This window comes from Hylaeus volcanicus, chromosome 6, assembly GCF_026283585.1.
Source record: "Hylaeus volcanicus isolate JK05 chromosome 6, UHH_iyHylVolc1.0_haploid, whole genome shotgun sequence".
NCBI classification, from domain to species: Eukaryota; Metazoa; Arthropoda; class Insecta; order Hymenoptera; family Colletidae; genus Hylaeus; species Hylaeus volcanicus.
The window spans coordinates 25,911,315-25,934,506 of record NC_071981.1 but is presented as its reverse complement, the minus strand read 5'-3'; the positions used below and the strand labels follow the sequence as shown (position 1 = coordinate 25,934,506).

Sequence of the window (23,192 nt, the reverse complement as noted above, 5' to 3'; positions counted from 1 at the left end):
TTACATATAAATTGGACGATCGATTAAGAACGCCATGGATCAAAGAGAAACATCGAACGAAACGAATAGGTTCGAAAGATCCGATGGCGCAATAGCGACCGATAGCAATTGACTGAGTTTTCTGTGAACACGGTAGAATGGTTAATGCGCGACAAGTTGGCGGCGTGGGGAACGTAGCGCCGCGAGTGTTTTAGCGGTAGACCGCATCGGGTAACCAGAGGCCAGAGGCGAACAGTCGGCCCGGCCGCGGCCGGCCAGTTGAACGGACAGACAGACGCTCCAACTGCGGGACGGGCCAGCGGGCTACTCGGTCGCAAAGCCACTGACAAAATCATGAGCCACTTGTTGATCGGCCAATGACCAATCGTGCGACATGTGCTATTTGAGCGTCCTTTTACGAAACGGCCGCGGTACATACTATTCGAATAACCTGACGATAAAACTCCTCGAACGAGCAATTCCTGTCCTGTAAGAGAAAAACCGATGGAGGATTTCTTGATTGATTTTCGAAACTTGGAGATGAAGCTTTTGTCCGTGATTCTTTCAAGTAATTTTGAACACGCGTCATAAAGTTATAGCTAAAGCTTAGACCGTTTAATTCGAGTCGCGATTCGATGCGTGATCCAATCGGACAGACCGCGTGACACGTGACTCGCCTGCCCACCATGGCGATGGTGCAAGGGATGCATGTCACGCTGGCAACGGTCCCAGAAGTGCGACAGAAACGTCAAGTATTTTTTAGTAAATTACGATTATCGGCGAACTTTTTACAAAATAGTGTTACTCGATTCTAGTTTTGTACTAATTCAACGAATATAATCGCATTGAATGTGATTATAATTGAACGCATTGTATAATTTGTATCGATACTCGTCGCGTTGACCAGCTCGGTTTTTACGCAGCGACCAAGAACAAAAGAATAAGGAGTTTTAGGATCGCAGGACTCTTAGCCTACGATAGGCTCTCTATGCTACAGGGATGGCCAGTCGATCTCAGCTTAAGGAACGCGTTATCGCGACGCATCCTCCAACGAAGGTAAAATGGCGTTGGAGAATATTTCAAAGAACTCAATCTCGAAGGCGCGTTAGTCGTTTCATTCAGCCTCCTCTTCTTTCTGTTCGTCCGAGTATACGTTGCGTTCGTTCGTTTTCGTCGCTCCCTTTGCCCTTCGAGCACCTCGCCATCGTTCCGCGGCCCCCGACCCCGTCTTACCCTACCTTACCCCGTTTCCATCCTACCCTATCCTCCTGTTCCCGACCTCGCGAGCCAGCGAACCCGCGAGCCTTCTCCCGCCCCCACCAGCGCCTAGCCTATTCCGCGTTACTCATCTCCTTTCCGTACCCTCTTCCTCCTCTTCCTCCTCCTCCTCCTCCTCCTTCTCCGCCTCCGCCCCCGGCCTCACCCTAACCTCCCGCAACCCTCCTCCCGCGGGCTCCTGCTCTCGCGACCCCACGGCCCAACCATCCTACCTCCCCCTTAGCCACCTCGAGCCTAGCCGAGCTTCCCCGTGCTCGGTTTCCCTCCTGTTTCTCTTTCGCCTCTTTCTCTCCCTCGTTAAATCAATAAGCCATTCGGTCTGCTGCCACACTAGCGACGGGGCACTTTGGCCGATTTTGTTTCCGATCGGATCCGGCCGCTCTTGCGCGCACGATCTGCACAAACGACGACAAACGAGGCGGCGATAACAACCACCGTCGAGAAGAGAGGGTCCTGTCGAAATTCTCGCGACCGAGCTATGGGGAATCCTTGACCTCTGGAGCAGACGTGTCGCAGCGATCAACCTATTCGTATACGCATAGTTGTACACGGGACACGGGATATCGTAGCTAGCTAGCTAGGTATAGCAATGTCTCGGATATCGATAAAATGTTTTGCTCAAGCGCGTCGCTGTTTATATTGCGTAGACTTGAGTGGACAACAGCTGTGAAAACAAAACCCGACTGGCTCGAACTTGGTTCTATTGTATTCCGTTCATTGTCCTCTTCGGTTCGCCGCTAGAGTTCGATTCGTTTCGAGTAAAAATTCTCTACCTGCGTATCGATAAATACGGTATTTATCGAGAATGTATTAATACCTCTTTTCGAGTAATAATTTTTAACGTTTTAACCCAGCCACCCGTACTTCTATTATACGTACATGTAGATACAAATATTCTTTCCAAATTAAACTCGACTCGCTCAGCAGAGATCGATCCTTATTGGCCTCGACTCAAGATTAAAAGCACTATATTTTGCCGAGGATTCGAGAGTCAGAATCATCCGCCCCCATTACTCTAGCCCTCACAATTAATTTTTCAAGATCAGACTTTTCGCGGACAAGAGTTTTAGTTTCGGAATGAAAATCAAAATCAAAATCGCCACCTACCCCGCTTTCAAGTGAATTCACTTGAAAACGGGCCTTATTGTTGTTCGACAACGGTTCGCGAATGTCGGATCGATAACTACTCGTCTCCTTTCGTGCACGCGTTGAGTGGTACATTAATAACATGATTCGTAACAATATTTCAGCATGGAAGTAATTACTACCGCATTATATATTCGTAATTAAATGTTTCGATGATACAACGGAAGAAATGTCGTCGGAAAATTGCCCGATGGCACGGATCGATATGATTGGACAAATGTGCAACGTATGCTCTGTTCGGTTGGGCAAGCATGAAATTGCAACATTTAGCAGTTAGGGATTCGTGCCGATAGACTCGGAACAAATCTCGACAATTTTATTTGTCCGAAACCGAAAGCGAAAAGGTTGTGGGGCATGTCGAATGATGTAAAGGCGAGATATCGAAGGATCTTTTAAAGCGTGCATTGATCGTTCTCGAGAAGAGGTGATGGGACGTTTAGCGTCGAAAACGAGGAGACGTTGAGGATGGAACAAGAACAGAGAAAGAAAGTGAGAAGCCGCGAATGAGGCATAGGTAAAGGAAATGGGAGAATATCGAGAGGAAAGAGTAGCTAACCGTAGGTAGCGACTTGGCAAAACAAGCGAATAAAGCGTAACGGAGAACCGAGTTCGTTCGTATTCGAAAGTTTCGAAGCAAACTCGGCAGCGAGGCAGTCGAATACAATGGCCGGGCAGAAGTTTCCGCGAAACTAAACAAGTTTATTTAACTTACCTCGGCACACCGGTTCCCACCCCCGCTGCTCGCCTCTCGGCCCACCACCCCTTCCCTCCCGCCCCCCGTCGGCGTCGGTCGCATCTCCGCCCGGAGTCTACACTCCGCGTGGTTCCTTCTCCCCCGATTTCTCCGCCTCTGCCGTCAACTGTGCTTCTTCTTCGCCTACCCGACCAATCTTTCTCCACCCCTCCCAACCCTCTACTCGCCCCCTCTCTACTTCACCTTTTACTTCTCCGCTTATATCCTACTTGCATAGACCCGCCCCTGTACCTGCAATAACGCCAAGTTTTCCAAAACTTTCCGACAGATTAACGACTATTGGAATTGTTCCGAGTTATGGAAGAAAGGGATGGAGGGAGGGGTTCTCCGCACCTTTAAGGAGTTGGTATCACGAAACTGTAAGAAAAACACCCTTTTCAGATCTTTCGATGACTTTATTCAAAATTGAATGATACGAGTAAATGAAATTTGATCAACGATATCATATGGAGTCATCGAGATGCAAACGGTCGCGATGCTGCTGGAATGTCGGTATTTCCATCGACGCCGACACCGACGCCGACGCCGACGGTTGGATATTACCGTCAATGACGGCAATGTGAGCCCTGGAGAGAGAGATTATGGTATAACACGCAGTCGATATCCGAGAAAATTGGATCTGATCTTAGAGGAGATTGACTGTCGTTTTTCACCCATCGATCTTCGAGGCTCCAACAACGTCCATTGGAACGACACCGTTGTCGCCAACGACGCGACGATTCGACCAGCACTGCGGTCAAAATATTGTCGCGAGCTCGCGCATTGACAAATATTCAAACGGATCATTCAGCGTATGGCCCATGCAAAGCTAGATATTGTCATCGTTATTACCGTACGTGTTCGTTATAGACAATTATCATCTTGCATAGTCGTAATCGTATTACGTGTATCAGATAAGATACATGTAATACGTGTACGCACCAGTATTTCATTATATTATACTTGTATAGTTTACGGTGCATAGGTGTATATGTATTTTACACGAGCAACCACGATACTCGTTACTTTGCGCGAATACCATGTACATCATTCTCGAACGTTGTAAGATCGAACTAATTCGCGATACCGAGGCCGGTTACCCGCGAAAGACGATGCGAACCAAGGGTGGAGGAAAAGGCGGCAGCGGAGAGCGAGGAGATGGAGAAGGATAGCGGAGAAAGTATACTTGTATATGTAGTATACATACATAGAAGATGCACGGGGGTGAGAGGAGCGTAACGAGGAAGGGAGACAAATAAAAAAGCCCATTGAGAGGAAAATGAAAGAGACGGACTAGTGGGGCGCAGTAGTTTCTACGTCCACCGGGTATATGCCGCGAAATGGGATACATATGTATGCTGTATATCTTCTTTATGGCAACCATTAACATATTTTTTGCTATGCGTATTACCATACAATAGTGGCGCAAATATTACAACTTATGGCCGTAAATCAAAGCGCGGCAAGGGGGGAAGGGGCAAGGAGAGGGGAGGGGAGGAGAGGAGAGGGAGCGGGGTTGGAAGATGAGACGCTGGGACGGGAAGGAGGACGGAAACGGGAATGTGAAATGGGAACGGGAAGAGGAAGGAGGTTGGGAACCGGCTAAAAGTACAGCCGAGTAGGTATTTTCGTTTCTATCGTTGGACGACGAGAATATCGAGGACACGTCGATGACTATGCAAGGTCGCAACGATGCACGCTACATTACAGGGAACAAGGATGATATTAATCGGTAACGCACGAAATGTATGTTTGAACGTTCTGCTGTTTGATTGTTCTTCCGAGTATGTACATCGAGTGCCAAGAGGGTCGGTTTCGTTTGCGTCGTTTGAGTCGCGTCCTGGCCATACAGGCGTCCTGGTGTATTCTTTCTTGTTACTTTTTCGCTAAACAACAATCTAAAATTGTTTTACAAAAATAGTCGCTGTTTAATTACGCTATACGAGTCTAGTAATTTTCATTCCGATCCAATTATTACTTTGGAGAGAAAAAAGAAATTACAAAGAACCCTCAATTTTCGACCCAAGATGCCAGACTGCCCACTTAATAAAACGTTCGTCCGCTTTGAAACTATAATGTATATAAAAGGAACAGGTTTAATCGACGGTTGAATGGTTTAATACTTTACCAAGGAATCACATCTCAGTCTTGTTCGTTGTGAAATATACATCGACTTTTATTCGATAGAGTCGAAGTGGTCCCAAGACGAACAATGTTAAAAGAACGTTTTATTTATCGATATCTATATAGTAAAGGTTGTCAGTCTATTTCTCTGTAAAAGGGTAGGTAGAATTAACGATTGAGATTTTAGATTCTATAATTAGCACTCGTGATAAACACTCGAGTAAAAAGCGAAAATGTTGGTGTCGTAGACGATAGACATAGACCGCAGACTATAACGCCATTCGAGGAATAACCTCGATGTGTTTAAATATCGCCCGACAAGGTCTCGTAATCGTTGCATAATTATGCATCCTTATATGTTGGACAATGTACATCTGGGACCTGGCAATCCCACGATAAATTTGTCAATCCCAGGCCATCTTCGATTATACTTTGTACCATCCGTAATTTAATAATTGTGGGGATAAATAAATAATTTAATGGGGACAAATAATTAAAATAACGTTGGGGACCACAGACGATCGCCATTGGAAAAAGCCGGGTAATTTGCGAGAATATAACCTCGACGAAGCCTCTATGGTTTGTTGTGTTTTCAAAGACGTCGGTCCCTCGGCTAGTTTTTTTCTTGCAGCAACAACGACGAGATTCCCTCGGATATAGTCGGACCAACGGATACACGATTTCGCGTTTGTGTTCTGTAGCACATTAAAACGGAATCGTCGGAGAAATTTCAGATAATGCTCAATAGTAAATTAAGATATAATAACTTTCGTGAAAGTTGTTCGACGGCCGAAGAGATGGAAGAGAAGAAAAAGGCGAGTGGGGAAGTATGGGCAGGGGGTAGCGAGGAGGCAGGGAACTCCATTAACTTTTATTTCTCTGGGAAAGTAACTTTGCCCCCGCCCGACCAACCCACCACCCATCCCGTCCCTCCGTCCTCTCATCCCTCCGACTGCTTCGCCACGTTCGCCTCCCTTCGTCGTTCCGCGTACGCCTGTGCCGTCGCCCCCACCCACCGGTTCTCTCCTCCTTCTCCGCTCTTCTCCTAACCGTTCCCGCCCCCACTCGCTCTCCTCGCCCCGGCGCGTCCCTACTCCTCTTCCATCTCGGTCGTCGCCCCTCTACCCCCGCACACCATTCGAACCTCCACCTTCGCCTCCTTCAGCAGCTCGTCCCGTTTCTTCGAGAGGATTCCCCTCCGTTTCCTCATTCTGTGGATCTCTACGTGCCCCCTCGCTCCGCGGTATATACATATATACATATATATATACATATATACATACCCGATCCTCGATCGCCCTGCGTACCCCGCTTCCCTCCACGGTCCCGCGATGCCTCGGTGCACCGGTGAAACTTTGTAAAGCGACTTAGTCAAACTTTAATAAATTCCTTCGCGGAGTTTCAAAGCGGTTCTACGCGGGATTGCAAATGATTACGTTTCCTCGCGCCGCCACCGCCTCCGCCGCCCGACCGTCGCGAAGCAACGCTAGGACTTTGGGCCGATCGAGAACGGGAAAGGAACGAGAACGACAAACCGTGGAAACGACGATGAAAAATCGGAACTGTAGAAATCTTGGGGAATCGAACGGGCCGGGGGGAAGGGGCACGGAACAAGGAACAGGCTGCGACTCAGTGACGTAACTGTGCATTCTAGAACCCGCGTGCTGAAACTTACGAGGAGGTCTGTAGCTAGCTTTAATTTTCTGTGTCTATGCTATGTCCTATTGTAGCTACGCTACGGATTTAGCGATTTCGAATACAAAATATATTATACATAATATTCTTGTTTTATTTTTCATCGTATGTCAATCGAGCACTGTATATAATTTGAGTTGGAACTACCTAAATTGGACATTGCATCGGTTAGCTACCGAGTTCGAGCTATACGGAAAAGCTATTTGGAAATGTTTCGTTTTCGCGAAGCACGGAACCGTTGACGCTCCGCGAACGGATCGTGTCGCATCGGCTAGAATCGGATCGGATCGGATCGGATCGGATCGAGTACGCGCATTCCCATGGCAACGATCTCAATCAGATAGGAACTAGCAGAACGGAGAACAGAGAACAAGCTAGGTAATGTATTCGATACAGGTAATATATAGCGCTCCAGATACAATATTTATGTCTCGACGTATTTCGCTAGCAGCCCATTATTCATTCCGTAGCGGTGAATAAGCATTTCAGAGTATCGTATCGCGTTCAGTGGCGTGCGTCTGCTGTTTCTTACGGCTACGAATTTCTATATTCGACTAGCGATTCCCCATTCGTCATTCCTTTTCAACTATTTATTATTATTATTATTATTATTATTATTACTAACATACACTATCGCATAAAGTTATATCTAAAACTAACCTAACAAATGATGCAAAGAATCGTGCGAGCAGTATAAATGCGTACGCAAAAAAAATTACGGCGCATATACAATGTATCATGAATTCATCAGGCACGCGCGTGTTGACGATTGGCGACGAGAAAGAGACAGCGCGACAGAGGGAAAGAGCGAGAAAGGAGGGTGGGTGGGATCTAGAAAAGCAGGGAGGAAAGCTAAGAACGGTCCGATCCGCAGGGCAGACAAGATTTCACACTTGTTGCTCCCTTCTTGGTGTTACATGAAAAGCTCGTTTATCCGAAGAATTTCCTACGGTCAAAAGGTCACATGGTCACGATGCACGATATTCTTCCTCGTTCGTCGCTCTCCTTTTTCTACCCGCGCTAACCCGTTCCTCTCATCTCGATTCTCACTTTTCACCTTGAGACAGACTCGAGCTAAACAAAATCCGATATTACGATTATCGAATAAACGGTACGACGTTAATTTATCCTCTTCGATCACCATCGCGATGCTTCGTCGAATAAAAATATGTACGATATCAAAGTGGGACAGTATATTTGTATGTCGAAATCTATTTGCAGATTAAAATTGTTTTGGATGAAATTTTATGTATACCGTTCTTCTGTATACATATGTATATTTCCATAATCACCTCGATTTTTCCAAACACGTATTAAGCGAACCGGAAATGGCTGGAAAACAGTGTATATCGTTTAATAAAATGATGGCAGGTTACGAATGTAGGTTATGTTTACCGATTAATCTGACAAGAGTGAGCGATGCTTAGAAAAAGTAATCGCAGAGTAATCGTAACGTAATCACTGCCGATTCCTGCTTCCTACTATTTGCCGATTGCGGTAAGGTAAGTGGAAATTGAGCTTTATTTGTTCGCGGAACGTGAAACAGAGGGAGTTGTTCGATAGAATAGCTGGAACGAATTAGAAGCGGGGAACGCGAGAGGAACGGATCGCGGGAACGGAGAAACGCTCGCTTACCGTGACTGGTAATAAGAGATCTGCGAAAGATAAGCGAACCCTCGCGTAATAAGTAAAACCGGTTTAAGAGACCGTCGACGATAATACGAATCGACGTACACGCTGGATAAAGACGAAATGCTTTTGCGAGTTGCGCATTCGCCTCGACTCCGGGGTCCCGAGTCCGGGCACGGGGGGCACTGGAAACGCAAACGTGTGCAAACATAACGAAAAAACGCGAAATTTGTTCGACTGAGAAAAAGAGAAAATCGCTGGCCGCGATAAGCCTCCGGCGATTATCAGCTGTGTAAACGCTCGCCCAAAGAAATTTGTAAAATCAACATTTACTCGAGATGCTGAAAAACACCGTTAACGGATTCTCGAATTGGACAGAAGGGCAATACCGTGTCTAGGGATTTCGGCGCCTTGGGGCAATAGTAGAACGTGGGAGGTTTTGGCTCGATTCACTGGTTAAAACTGTGCACGGAAAACAACGATAACTAGTTACTAGTAATTTTTCGTATTCCTGTTGCATTCGATATATACCGATGAGTACTTTTTCTTATAAATTGTCTTGTGCGTTTAGTCGGAAACTTTGAGAAATTCGAATGTCATTTGAATAATCCGAGTCGTACTTGTAACGAAATGGTGGAATTGTGGGATCATTGGTAAGAATTGGTGCGGACAAGAACGTCTCGACTTTGGTCGACTCGGTGGCCAGTCTGCTGGCAGGACGGTTCGCAAGCGCGAAACGGCTGTCCCGTCCCGCAAATCGTTCTACCCTTTCCTCTACGAACTTGCTCGTAACAGCTAAATACTAACAGTAAGTAAATGCTTCGGGCTCGGTCAGTCACGTGTTTCTGTGTGCGATTTCTGGGGGACGGACCGCGATGATCGCCGACCATCCAAAACGTATTTTCACTCGACACGAAACTCGCCCGTCAACGTTTGGTGTTACGGGGGACGAGTGGACGAGATTTCGAGGAGAACGCTGAACCCTAATCCCGTTACGATTTACTTCTAGTCTGGCATATACTCGGTCGACAATTTTTTGTCCGCTACGATACGATGGACGACGGCTCGTTAGCTCGTAATCTTGGTTGGTTCTCTCGATGCAAAGGTGAAGCGACTCTAGAAAAGTCTCGTTTATCGCAACGTAGACGGTCTCGGGCTCGGCAGGCGTTTAACCTTTCCACCAGCCATACGAAGCCATTCGACGATCCGTGATTCGAACACAACTCGCCAGGATTTATAGAGCTGTAGCGCGCGATTTCGAAAGTTTCTTGGAAAAATATGTATGTGCCCGCGCGCGTCCAACCGTTGTCTCGCTTACTTCCTTTGCTTTTCTCGTTTCACTGTTGCCGTTCATTCATCCATCGATTTTTACCCGTTTCGTAACCTGTAGAAGCGAGCGATCCCGTTATTCTATGGTACTTCCATGGCTTGTCGACGCAACCACGAGTCGCGATGTCGCGCACAAACGAGTAGACGGTGGAACGATCGACAAAACTAAACGAGAACAGTTGGTTTAGGTTAGATGTATCGTGTGACTTACCTAACCTACATTGTTCCCTCGTTTCGAAAGCTGTGCCGCGCGTCACTCTTGTATTTTATTATATGCCGTTTCTCCTGGGTTTAGAGTTTTAGAGTAAGATGTCAAGTTTATCGGTCGAATATTCGATGATTCTCGATTGTCGATACGCGAAATATGGGTAGAGAATTTGTTGTCGGGACTAATCGAACGCAAACGGGTTGCCGTGAGGAGGACAATGTATGGGATAGACTGGGATGCAGTTCGGCCAGCCGGTTTTGTTCTCACAGCTGCCGGTCGCTCGAGTCGACGGTCGCTCGAGCTGTAGAAACATAAACAGTGGAGGCCAGTGGCGGATCTAGACTTATCGGCACCTGAAACTAATTACGTTCCTCGGACCGAACTAATAATCCTCACCTCGACTACAATCTTTACGTGTAACACATTGGCTTACGGTTACGCGAATACGCGATATCGAGACTCACAATTTTTAACAACAATTTCATAACGAAATATATTTATCCTACTATTCTCGTTTAAATTCGAAATACACCGACTTGAAAGATCGATTAAGAAAATGTTCCAACATAGATTCCGCTTTTCAACTTTTAGATTCCATTTTTCCTTGCCATAGGTTATTTATATCCTCGTTTAAAAAGAAAAGGTCAGAGCTTGTCCTAGGTTTTAGAACGATCCTGTACAATGCCACGACTCGGAAAATATTGCGCATTTCGAAATCACGGCTTTATTAATTGATACCTACAACAAAACATAATTTCAAGCACAATGATTAATGATCTTCTGTCATCGTTCTGAAAGCAATCGCATTCCTTTGCATCATCATGCCGGTTCTTTGGATGGAAAAAACTACGCGCATCCATGCTTGATGACGTCACACTTGATGAATCATCTCCCGCTCAAAAAGTGCGCCATTGCTCGCGAGAGACGATAATCGAATGGGACAAGGTCTGGACTCTGCGCGAGTGAATTATAGTTTTAATCATTCGTACTACGAAAGACAAAATAATAATAATACCGATAGTTGTATAATTGTTTTCTTAGTTTGTTCCCGGTCGACTCTGTTTTACCAATGACAGATCCATTTCTAAATACTCGATTACGCGTGTGCTTCTTCGCTTTCTTCGCCCGGACACTCGATACTTTCGTAAACCCAAACATCTACACTGAAAGATCAGCAATGTCAGCGACAATTACCTCGTCAATTTGATCCGTACTAACCTTTCATACGATTCCGCTAATGCCTATCCTATGCGTTCCTCGCCATCTATTTTTACTTTGTATCATCTTGCATCGAAATTCCAGGCCTCGTTTTCATACTCGCTCTTTCATTCTTACCACTTGGCAGAATGAAGAAAACAATTATAGTGCAAAAAGATGAAATAGAAATGATCTTTTTTTGTTGTAGTTGCAACGAGTTTGTTGATGGTCGAACGAAAAATGCTTGGAACGACTTTTTCGTTTTCTGGGTCGTAGAAACGTTTGCGACTGTCCCGTGAAGGAATATCGATTCGGCCCGCGAGCGGCTGTGCGGATTGTTTGTTAAAACCATTCTCGCGACTCCCTGTCCTCCCCGCCTATCGATCGTTTTCTCATGCCTTTCGGTTGCTTGCTGCGCTCTGTTGATGCCAAGCGAAAATAATTCCGTACCTTTATGGACATTACATCTTTATTACGCGAGTAAAACAAGCGTGTGTACCATAATTTAGGTTAGGTTCGCAAACTAGTCCTTCTATAACAGTTGAATCTCGTACTTTGATCCTGCTAAATATAATGATACAACTCTCGTACTCGACTGTTCTCTTTGTTTTTAACACTTTACCGACTATAAATATTCTATAAATACGATTCCAACAGATGGTCGCTACTTAGAAAACGATTAAATTAAAAATACGCATATATCGAGTAGTAAAAAGTATCAGCTATTAATTCTAATAACGATACCGGGTAAAGCGAATGTACAGGTATGTACAGAAAAAAGGCTAGTTTGAAACATAATCGTAAAGGTATCGCGAACGCAATTACATCTCGAGTGATTTCGGTCCGTCCTCGTCTCTCCTGTTTACGGGTCGTTGAGAACATTCCTTCCTGCTTTCGTTCTTTACCATCTTCCGTGGGCCAAGGATGGCAAGAAATTCCAGTGGCAGAAGAAACAAGTGTACGCTCGCCAAGAACCTCGAACGATACACACGGGGTACAAGTTAGTTTTCTCCGGAGGAGATCGCTCGAGGGATCGTCGTTAAAATTGTATTTATCGCGGCGGCCGTTATACACACGACCGTGGTTCGATCGCGTAACAGCCTCGTTCGAGTAAAACGCTCCGAGTAAATTGTCGCTTACCGCGAACACAAATGTATGGAGGAATATATACGTTAATGCGATTGGAATGCCACTGAAATTAAAGCCACCTTTCACGGGAACGTAATGATTCTTTATAAACTCCGACGTAACCCCCGCTTCCTCGAGTCTCAGACCCCCACCCACCACCCCCGCCCTCCCGCTCACCACAGTCCCCTTCCCAACTCACCCCTCTATCCCCGCTGTTCGCCGCCAAGCGTTGTCGTGTCCTACTTTCTTAAAATATTCGAGTTGAACAGAGTGTCGATAGATAATGCACGTTTAACGCGCAAAGAACCAATCGTCGCTTCCTTCGAACTCGAAAACCCTGTTTCGATGTTCGTCTTCGTTTCGTGTCCTTTTGTTTTCTTACATTTTCTCTCGTTGCGCTCGAACCGATGAATTGTACATGAATCGATACTCGATTCATCGGTCGCTAGTCAAAGGTAGAGACGAGACAAATTCTCATCCGGATAAAATACATCGAATACAGAACGAAAGAGAAACTTTCGATCGCGTTAACGGATACATTAATCTCTGTTGATTTGATTCGTAGAGGACGTGGTGCCTCTAGCGACTATAGGGTGAAATATCAATTATATTAGTTGCTCGTGTTCGCGTTTCCTTTTTTCTAGAATTCTAAACGTTCTAAGCTCAGAACCGTCTTAATAGCATTACGAGGACCATGTCTAAACTGATATTTATCACTTTTATAACTACAACATGTACTCGTACCAGACATGTGTTACACGTACTATAGATTAGCATGGGGTTCCTGGGCCAGTGTGTCCATACGTTGGGACAGCACTGCCTCCAAACTCTGATCGAAACATCCGAGTTAAAATATATCCGTTCGAATTGGCTGTATACGTAAAAGTTTTTGCGTTATCTTGTATGCTCATTGCTCGCGTTATCGCGAGTGTTTACATATCTCTGCGATAACGACGTTAAACGAATAAAATGTAAATAAAATATTATTGGCCATTTCTGCTCCGTGACCCGTCGCGGTCCCTTTCGTCGTCGTTGGAGCGCTCGCGTCATACGGTGCGAGTCCTCTTTCTTCTATTCGTTGCGCCATCGGCCTCTCAATCGCATGCTCCTCACCCCCGATCCCCCTCGCTCCGCGGACTCTCTCTCCTCTCCTCCCCCCCCCTCCCCCTTTACCCCCGTCGACCCGTTCTCCATGAGCATTGCGTTCACAAGTCGTTATATCTGGGCCACGAAACACGAACGCTATTAACGCGACTCAACGTTTCCGAAATAAACTTCTGCAACGCAAGAAACACAACGTGCGTCTGAAAAGATCGATTAAGCCGGGAAGAGTCCGTTTATTTCGATACATCGAGTCTCGAGCGCTCGTGTCGTTTGTTAATGTTTACACGATCGCGTATGTAGTACATACTATGCACTCAAACACATGGCACGCCACCAGACTCGTTTTACTCGCGACGAAATCGAGAGTTGTGTTGCGCGAGAACGAAAAGAGAACGGAGCAGAATTTTGGTACCGGGCCGGTTGGGATCATCTTCGAAGCTTTACCACCAATCGCCGTGTTCTCTTATCTTATCGTCGGCTGCGGTTCGACGACTGTGGTGTGACGTACATTCACAGAGACCGAGTCGAAATAGAATCGATCGAGTATCGTTCGGGTGTCTTATTCGTGTCGTGATTTTAAAGTTTCTTCTCGTCGTAAATTTTCTTCGAATGACTAGCTCAAGTTGTGGAACAAACCAACAAAAAATCCCAAGTAAAATTACAGAAATATCTACTATCACGAGATCTATTCATGTGTGCATAGAAAGTTGAAGAGGTACGCGTTCCATGCGTTATTCGGCTCGTAATCTCCATTGATCGCTCGACGGATCAAAAGTTGTTTATCCTTTACTCGTCGCTCGAAATGTTTTATCTAAATGAGAATTTTCCCCATCTCTGGTTGGCCCGTCGGCGTCGACCGGTCGGTCGTTGCATCGTATCCTTTTGTTACGAAGGGATAGGGAGCGCACGCCTCGATTCCCCAGTCGCGAGATTTCATCCCCACCATCGACGCGTGCCACGAACCGAACCTCCTTCAATCATTCCCGCGCCGGCCGCCGCGAGGAGCGCGCGTCGTTTTGCCACGCTGTCACGAGTTACGCCACGAGTCGGATACGTTGTGTACGCTGCACCAGGAATCGGCAACTTTTGTCACTCGTTGTGTTGCAACTCGACGCTCTCGTGTACGTGTTTATCTGTACCTGGTAAAATATCGCGCGATCGTGTGGTGATACTGTGAAAACCTGCGGCAACTTGTGCGTACGATTGGATTACGAAGGATCCTCGAGTCGAATTCGCTTCGTTTTCCCCGTGTCTTTTCGATCTTACGAGTCGAGTTTTCCTTACCTCGAAGGGAAACTGTGTTCGAAGCGTGAAAGACTCGTCGTAGTGTATCAAGTGTAACTGCACGTCGCACGTGCACTCGATAACCTGGATTTCATAGCGTCGAGTGGCTGGTGGCTCGCCCATACGGTAAGTCAGACGATCACTCTATGACTCGTTCGTGTTTTCCGCGACTCTGTAATCGTGTTTAAACGGTAACGCCGATTTTACGACTCAACAATTCGTCGAAGCGATCGTATTTTCCGTAGAGACATGCTCGAGCTTGTGGCGACCTCCTCGACGAAACAGAACAACCACCACCGGGCCAATAAATAGATCTGTTGTTTATCGAAAATTCTAGCTGATCAGTCTCTGCATATATGTATATCCTAATTTAAATGTTAGATAATAGCGCGCGCGAGCCAGAGTCTACTAGAATTGCACACTCGCGAGAGGTTACGAGCAAATCGAAAACTGCGTAACTCTCCTAATTTCCTTTTCGTTTTTTCACGCAACATATAAGTAATAGAATTTATTCGAGCGTCTCTACAAGCTTTTAAGATATCTGGCAAAAGTTAAACGCGCATGGCGCCACCTCTCGGGTAACGTACAAACTTTACATACGACGCCAATCTTTGGAGAGGGAATTGAACAGCTACGTTCTCGCGAACATTGAATATTTTCGAATATTTTTCCATTTCGGATTCGCTGATGCAATTACACTATGCTAACTCTACTTCCAAAAGATTATCGCGTTGTCGTTTCTCGCGTTGCACTGCTCGCTGGTCGAGCAGAAGCGACAACAGCTCGTCCAGACATGTTTGTTGATTCAAAATTCGAGTAATGGCAGATCGAGTGCTTGTCATTGGTTTAGAATAACGCGTACAGTCGTGTCGAGCACCTTGAATATACTTTGCATTTACGAGGATCGGATTTAGGTTTCATGTATTACAAATTAGAAATAGAACCACGAATCTCTTCTCTTCTTGTTCATATTTGAACGGGATGATGTTATCCATGTATTTGATTTGTAATTTGTTGTAACCTAAATCGTGAAAAGTATGATAACTTGTGTGCTGGACGTGACTACGCGTGTTTTTTGTCACGTACTCGAGTATGCATTCGAGTATGCGAGTACAATAGCGAATGGTGTTAAAATTCCTAGATGAAAACTGCGGTGTAAACTACGCGTATAACGTGCTCCATCGTAACGATAATTTTATCTCCTCAAGACATGGAACCTAATGTTTCGAGGGAAATTAGGAAATACATAGAACGAAGGAAGCGATAGGCTGTGGATTACAAAGGGTAATGGCGTGGAATTGGTATAGTGGGGATATGACTGACGAGGGGGGAGTGACGGGCGGGATGGTGGGGAGGGGAGCGAAGAAGAACAGGTTTAACATTTGTTACATCGAGTAAGAGACCTGTTCGGGTATATCTATTAGATCTCTTAGGCTTTTCGCTTTATACTCTTATGCTTCTTCTCTTGCTCCGTGGATTCGTATTTTATTTTCCTGCTTTCTTTTGCCTTCGCTTCTACTCGAGTTTTGTCTCTTCGTTTGTCTCCCATTCGCTATAGTTTCTCTCGGAATAGATCAGGTTTGGAAACGATAACATCGATCCGAGCATATGGGACCATTTTCATTAACGATGAACGTTTCGATCATACTGGCTGAAATATAATTAGGAAAAATATGTTTGTTCTGGAATTTTATACGATACTATTATCGTTATCTTCGTATATATTTATCAAGCATATAGACGCGAAGTAACGGTATACTACATATACACAAAAATAATTTGCACGATGACAAACTGTCTCCTTGTTGACTTAACCTCAAACTTAATACGGCACATGCACCGTGTGTGGCTTAAGAAGACCGATTAACAACTGCGATCGAAACGTTCACGATTAGTAAAAATGAACCATATGTTTGAATGAACGTTATTATTTATTATTTCTAGACTAATTAATGTTGGTTTTTTCATATTTATTCGATGAAAGCGACTGGAAAAGTAGTCGCGCGGAGGAATGGTTCCATTCCATTTTGGAAGTTGCGATCACGAATCGTAATTATACGAACGTCTATGTCTGGATACTTTGAAAGCAGAGAAGTTTAGATTTTATATGTTATATGCATTCAGCGGCCAGCTAACGATATCGTATACATATATCGTCACTCGTAATTGAAAATGTTCCTTCTTCGACTTTTGCATTCTCTTTTTCCCAGCCGACTATGGAATTCCTCGAGGATTGTTTGTAATCCATAGACATCGCTAGATGCCGAATTTTATGCATTTACGACGTACACTATGATGAAAAGCTATTCATGATGTATGTAGAATATATGTAATTAATTAACATAATAATATCAATGTATAATATCATTAATATTGTTATATTTATTAATAGAATATGTTTTACATACATTATGTATATTTTTTGTATGTTTCTCATATTACTCTATATCATAAATGCATAAAATTCGCAGCACGTTGTTCTTTCGTTATATCTAAATTTATTATAGCAAAATGTTTTTTCAAGTGCAAAAAAAAAATGCAGATTCGTGTAGATTAAGTCATCGTACATATGTATATGTAATATTCAAAGTTGGCAGGAATTCTTTTTCGTTGGCCTCTTTGGCCCCTCTAGGTCCGATTCGGTTCTGCTTACTTGTTCGTCCGTTCGCATCCATCTACCTACCTACCTACCTACCTACCTACCTACCTACCTACCTACCTACCTACCTACCTAAATACCTACATACCTACCTACCTACCTACCTACCTACCTACCTACCTACCTACCTTACTACCCGCCTGCTTCCCTGCCTGATTGCTTGCTTGCTTGCTTGCTTGCTTGCCTGCCTGTCTACCTATCTACCTGCTCGCTTTCCTGCTTGCCTGCTGTTACCTCTGGTTACCTCTGCTGCTGAAGAATATAAATGATGCTGTAACCCTCCCTTCTTCTTTCCGCCCTTTTCTCGTCTCCTCGTACATTTTGTCCAAAGTGTGCCCCCCTCCCAGCCTCAAATTTGATTCCAAACGATATCTTGGCCGTTCACCTGTATTTTCGTAAAAATCATGTCTCCTGCACTCGTGCAGACGCGCGCATCATCAGTCGGAAGCTTTGATTGTATCGTCATCGACAGAGAATCGAAGATTTGAAAATTCGAAAAATTGTGAAATTTGCGAGGGCGAGTGGTTTGTTCTTTTGTTTTGACATTGTAGAGGGTATCGGTGTTTGTCTGTTTTATTTGCTAGGCGGACTCGATGGTGTACTTTGGCACCTGTTCGTCGCGTTTCAGATGAAAATCGTTATAGCCTGACAGAGGTATAGGATCAGCGTGTCTCGTGGGCCGTCTTCCAGATGGCGAGAGAGGCCTGTGTGCCCACCGGCTGAAACGTTGACGAGTTTCCGCGAAGACGTTTTACTGGTCGTGGTTTTTGTTGCACGTTTCAAAGGAAACTTTTCTTCGAGTCGAATGAAAATGTTGTCGAAAAATGTGCAATCTCGATTGCGTTCACGTTGAAATGAATCCGATAAACTAGAGGCAAGCGTGTAAGGGTCGATGACCGCGGAGGAACGTGAATAACGCGTTTGGTTGAGGGTGGGTGAGTGGGTGGCGCTGGTGGTGGTGGTGGAAGCAGCGATGGTAACGAACCTAAGGGGAGGCGGTAGCATCGAGAAGTCGCGACGCAAATACGAATGTAACGTGTCTGTTATTTGCTTTGTTTCAAGCAAACTACCTTTAGGCTCGGTCACTGTGAATCGAAATGTACAGAGGCGAGGACGTAATGGAAATATTTGAATCGATGTATCAGGTGCAGAAATTAGTTGTACGCTTTCCTAAGGTAAACAAACTTATCATTTATTTAAAGGTACAAAAAAATAAATAAATGATGAATTATAAAGGCACAGAATTAATGAACACACGTAATATTAATATAGGACATGTACGAATAGAAATAATAAAATATGGCATGCGAATGGGTTAATCGTTAATTAGAGTACATATTGTCCAACACTGAAGAAAATGTGGCAGGTTCGTCGCGACGACGGCGATGAATAGAAGATTTTTTTGGCTGCGTGGTAAAAATTGAAACGATCGCTCGTTCGTATAGTTGATGCACGGCTAGCGGCAGCTGGGCGTGGAGAAATAGTCCAACGACGGTGAAAAGCACCTATTTCGATTTCGATGATACAAGACTGAGAACGAGAGGGAAAGCTACGCGTTAACGAAGAAAGTCGATAGTTCGCTACGAACGCGTAACCGTAGCGAATCGTGCGCACCTAACGAATCTCCCAAAGTCACGCCCGCGTTTCGTCAGCCCTTGCGACGTATCCGCCTCACCTCGGATATCGATGGTTGCTCGAATTCCCGATCAGGAGTCACCCTTACAACTTGATCCTATCGTATCCCATTCGTTGTCCCGTTGGAGCGAACCTATCGGTTCGATCAGTTTCAGTTAGCAAACAGTTATCCCGATTTTTGAGCGTTACGCGCGGCACTACTGTACAGCGAATCGCCGCGAGCGATCGTTAACAACCGTTGTTTCTTCGTCTGTTTCAGAGAAGCGAGAACAACCTCGATTTTTCGCTGAACGTGCCGCAGCCCCACCATCATTCAGCGTCTTATCATCACGACGGTTACGCCATGGCTGATCAGGTGAGCTTCATCGATTTCGAGACGAACGCGCGATCCTGGCCCTGCCCGATGTAGAACGCATCCCCGAGAACCGGTCTCCCCCCTCCATTCTTCCGAGTCTAGTTGTTCAGAGTTTTTTTACCATGGTGCCGCGACGTTTGCTTGGATCGACGCAGCCGAAACCAGTGTTGGGCAAAATGTAATCGAAAATTACGATTAACGGTCGGTAATCACGATCGATTAACGATCGGACAAATCATAAATTACGAGTATCTACCTCAGAGGCGAGCAATGCCGAGCGATTAGAAAAAGTAATCGCTATATCGCATCGATAGTATGCGTTGATATGGAAAACACGAAGAAAATGCATGTGAAATATTTTTCACGAATTAAACAGAAAATATTAATTTTCATTTGACATAGTTGTTGAATACGATTCGAATACGTTTAATGCGCTATAAATACGTCACTGTCTAGTAATTACTGCCCAACTCTGGCTGAAACGTAGATGGATAGACTGGGCGCTTCGTTCGGCTGAAGGGTCCTTTGAAACGCGCTCACGGGATCATTCGAGTCCTTGGTGTCGTTTCTTTTCACGAACCTGCCTCGAACGCTTTCCCCCTAAACTAAATTAATCGTGCGACTAGGTACGACGATAGTCGATTGCGAGTAGAAATCATAGAAGCTTTGTTTAATATTTTCCACTGATATATCCGTTTGAAGGGATTTTTGTTACGTCGTTGTTGGTTCCGTGACCGAGCGCAGGCTCTGGCGCCAGCAGGTGGCGTGATTACCGGTCGGTAGACGCCATCGGCCACTAGATGGGGCCCTAATGCCTCACGGCGACGCGTAAGGGCCAGCACACGACCTCGACGGAAATATTTATTCTCGCATTCTTTTTCGAGACTCTCGGTATGTTTTGATTTTTATTCTGCTTTAGCCAATCAAGTTTCAGTGTTACAATTTATGTCGTACAAGTGCCTCGATATCGTTAGCTACACCCACGAATACAAATGTCGAAACAAACAATAACTTTGAACACGTTGGATTAATATATCTCTCTTTCGAAGTAGAAATCATGCATAAAATGTTTCCAATAGGTCACTGAACGACCATACACGTTCCAACCTGCTGTATGCCATGTTTTATAATAGCGTCGTACCCCCCTCTAACACAATCGCGACGTACGACAGGTTGTACAACGATCTTCCACACTTAATAGTTATCGCTGAAGCAGTATCAGCAGTATCGTAGTTGCATAATTTTTTGTACAATAAATGGTTGTTTCTATTAGAAGCATTCGAGTCGAGTCTTGGAATCTAACCGTTCTATGATTAATTAACCAATGTTCGTGCACATGGACAAAGTCCATGGACAAGCAAAGGCGCCGGGAGAGGGAAAGGGAAAGGCTATTTTTGTGCTCGAGACATCAACGGTCAGAGTCACCGTGCGAGTCAAAACGTTTTCTTTGTAACAGCGTTTTATTATTCCGTACAGAAAATTCACGTTCCAGCGACCTCTTTAAAATTTTCTTTTCTTTCATCTCTGCTTTGCGAGGGCAAAATTGTTGTTTTTCTACAGCTTTGCTTCTTCGCTCTTATCGAACTTACGTAGAGGAACAATAATGTCGATGGCGCCTCTGTCGTCGGAATGTTTAACGGTCGAGCAGAATCGGTTGGTAGGGTTGATGTTTTCGATACATGGTGACCAAACAGAGCTTTTCATCCAGTTTTCTACAAAATTACTGCGAATGGGATCCTTTGTGTACAAGAGAGAAAATGTACATTTAGTCCATATCTACACCACTACTAAAGCCTACACCGCTTCTGTGCTTCCACGATATGCACAACTACGATTAGAAAGTACACATGCATCGTTGTAAGGGAAACCAATTAAAATCGAAAAAATATACAGTGAACGGAACTCGAACCCGTGACCTCGAGCATACGAAGCGTTTACTTATACCGTCCGCGTCACGGCCACTTGGATGAACGAGATTGATATTCGTAATATATGTATATCGCGCGAGGCATGCAATTTTCGTAATTTATATCTGTAAAATTATCGAGTTATTGCAGATTATGGTTTACACGTTGCAACGGGGGCCTGTAATCTCATCGTGCAAAAGTAGATTAAAATGGCGGGGATAAGTGAAGTGGTTCCTTGTCGAAGCGATCCTTCTCACTCGTGTGCGCGAATGCTTAGCGTAAACAACGTTGGTTAGAATTTATTTCGCGACCGACGACTAAGAACCGTAACTATACTGCAGATTTGATGCATATATGGCGTTCGGATATATGGAAAATAGAAAAAATATACATGTTTGTATCTGTCGAGGTCCACTGGGATGAACGGTTGAGAATCGTAAGCGGTAAGACGATCGTGGAACGCGGGACACTCGCCGTACCCCTCCCTATCGGTGTGCTTCGGCTGTAGGCCGAATGTATCCGAACGAGCCACGATTGACGCAAAGATCGTTTCGAGGTTGCGTGATTCGAGGGCGTGTTCGGTTGTTTGGTCGTTCCGTGCGAAGAATGGAAAACGCTTAGAGGACGAATAGACCGCGACACAGGCTCGGTTACGTCGTCTTCTTAGCGATCTGTACGAGTCATCCTGCGAATAGCAGGAAATTCGGTTAAGGAATAAAGAAAGGTTTCGCGATCCAGTTGGGGGGCGGCGCGCGCGTCCGATGACTAGAAAGGACGGCGGGTATACATATATACCGGGTACACGGGGTCTGCGGATCTCATTCGCTCGCGGGAAACGAGGAAACAGGCGAATGGGAACGCGAACGTACCATGGGAGTAGGAAAGGTACGACTGCATCTTGGCACGGCTGGATAGGTGGAACAGTATGAGGAGCCAGTCCTGGGGAAAGGGTTTCGAGGGGAGAAGGAAGGACCGCGGGGGTGGAGAGAGAAAGAAAAGTTTGGAAGCAGCGGAGGAAGAAGATAGATAGACGCGTATTCGATTCGCTGGAGATGGAACGAGGGGTCGGGTAGAGGGCGGCGAGGGGGAGTAGGAGGTAAGAGTAGTTGAAATAGGACGGGATGGGGTGGGATGGAGCGGACGGGCACAGTGTATACGCGTACACACGGGGAAAGGGGGCGGCATGGAGGGGCACGCAAGCCAAAGGGACGGGTGTAGAGAAGAGAAGCGAGAGCAGAAAACGATAGAGTAAGAGAAACACGGCGAGTTAAGGGGTAACGCGATGGGCATGGGGGAGAGAAGGGAAGCAGAGGTAGGTGTACTCGATCAATAGGCAAGTACGTTCCTTCAAAGGAAAATTCCTGACGCTATTAAATCCAATTTAAAAACTTTTATTCCCCGGGTGGCCCGACAGTCTGCACGAGCGAATTTATTTTCCGACGGTCTCCTCCCTGCCCATGCCGTTCTCCCTCGCACGCCGACTTCCCCTCCCGTCTCTTCTTTGTACCTCCGAAGAAACGTAAATTGATAAACATTAAATTATCCTGAAAATAACTGCGTGCGTGGATATATGATGCGTTATGCCGTTGCCACGACTGCTATGTCGCTCGGAATCATGCGACACGTTTAAAAGGAATCCCGAACGCGTTTGAACCAAATCATAACCAACCTCTGTTTCCATCGCGCACCGACCTACACGTCCTCTGTATTTTATTGCTGTTCCGTCAATGTTTTGTAACAATGGTTAACGGAGAAACTCGCGTTTGCATTTTACGCGAGTCTGTTGCAATGCGAAATATTAA

General features: G+C 45.3%; 2 protein-coding genes across 5 annotated transcripts in view; one reads left to right on the top strand and one right to left on the bottom strand.

The window, feature by feature from the left end:
• Positions 1-23,192, top strand: part of LOC128878757 (TOX high mobility group box family member 3-like) — a 35,301-nt gene that overhangs the window by 3,732 nt on the left and 8,377 nt on the right. The window contains exon 3 of one of the 3 annotated variants that reach the window (XM_054127242.1): positions 19,388-19,483. The exons of 1 other annotated variant lie outside the window; for it this stretch is intronic. In XM_054127242.1, the coding sequence (XP_053983217.1) occupies positions 19,388-19,483 (96 nt within the window). Of the gene's footprint in view, positions 1-14,516; positions 14,961-19,387; positions 19,484-23,192 lie in introns of those variants that run through there. One more of the 3 variants, XM_054127244.1, reaches the window with a different exon arrangement.
• Positions 20,639-23,042, bottom strand: LOC128878758 (uncharacterized). 2 transcript variants are annotated; one of them, XM_054127246.1, is made up of 3 exons: positions 22,186-23,042; positions 21,782-22,075; positions 20,639-21,220 (listed from the first exon to the last, which is right to left on the bottom strand). In XM_054127246.1, exons 1-3 carry the CDS (start codon positions 22,678-22,680, stop codon positions 21,038-21,040), a joined length of 972 nt encoding a protein of 323 aa, XP_053983221.1. In that variant the 5' UTR covers positions 22,681-23,042; the 3' UTR covers positions 20,639-21,037. The 2 variants fall into 2 exon arrangements, 1 of the variants encoding a protein (XP_053983221.1); XR_008457477.1 differs by having other exon boundaries at positions 20,639-21,195; positions 21,782-23,042.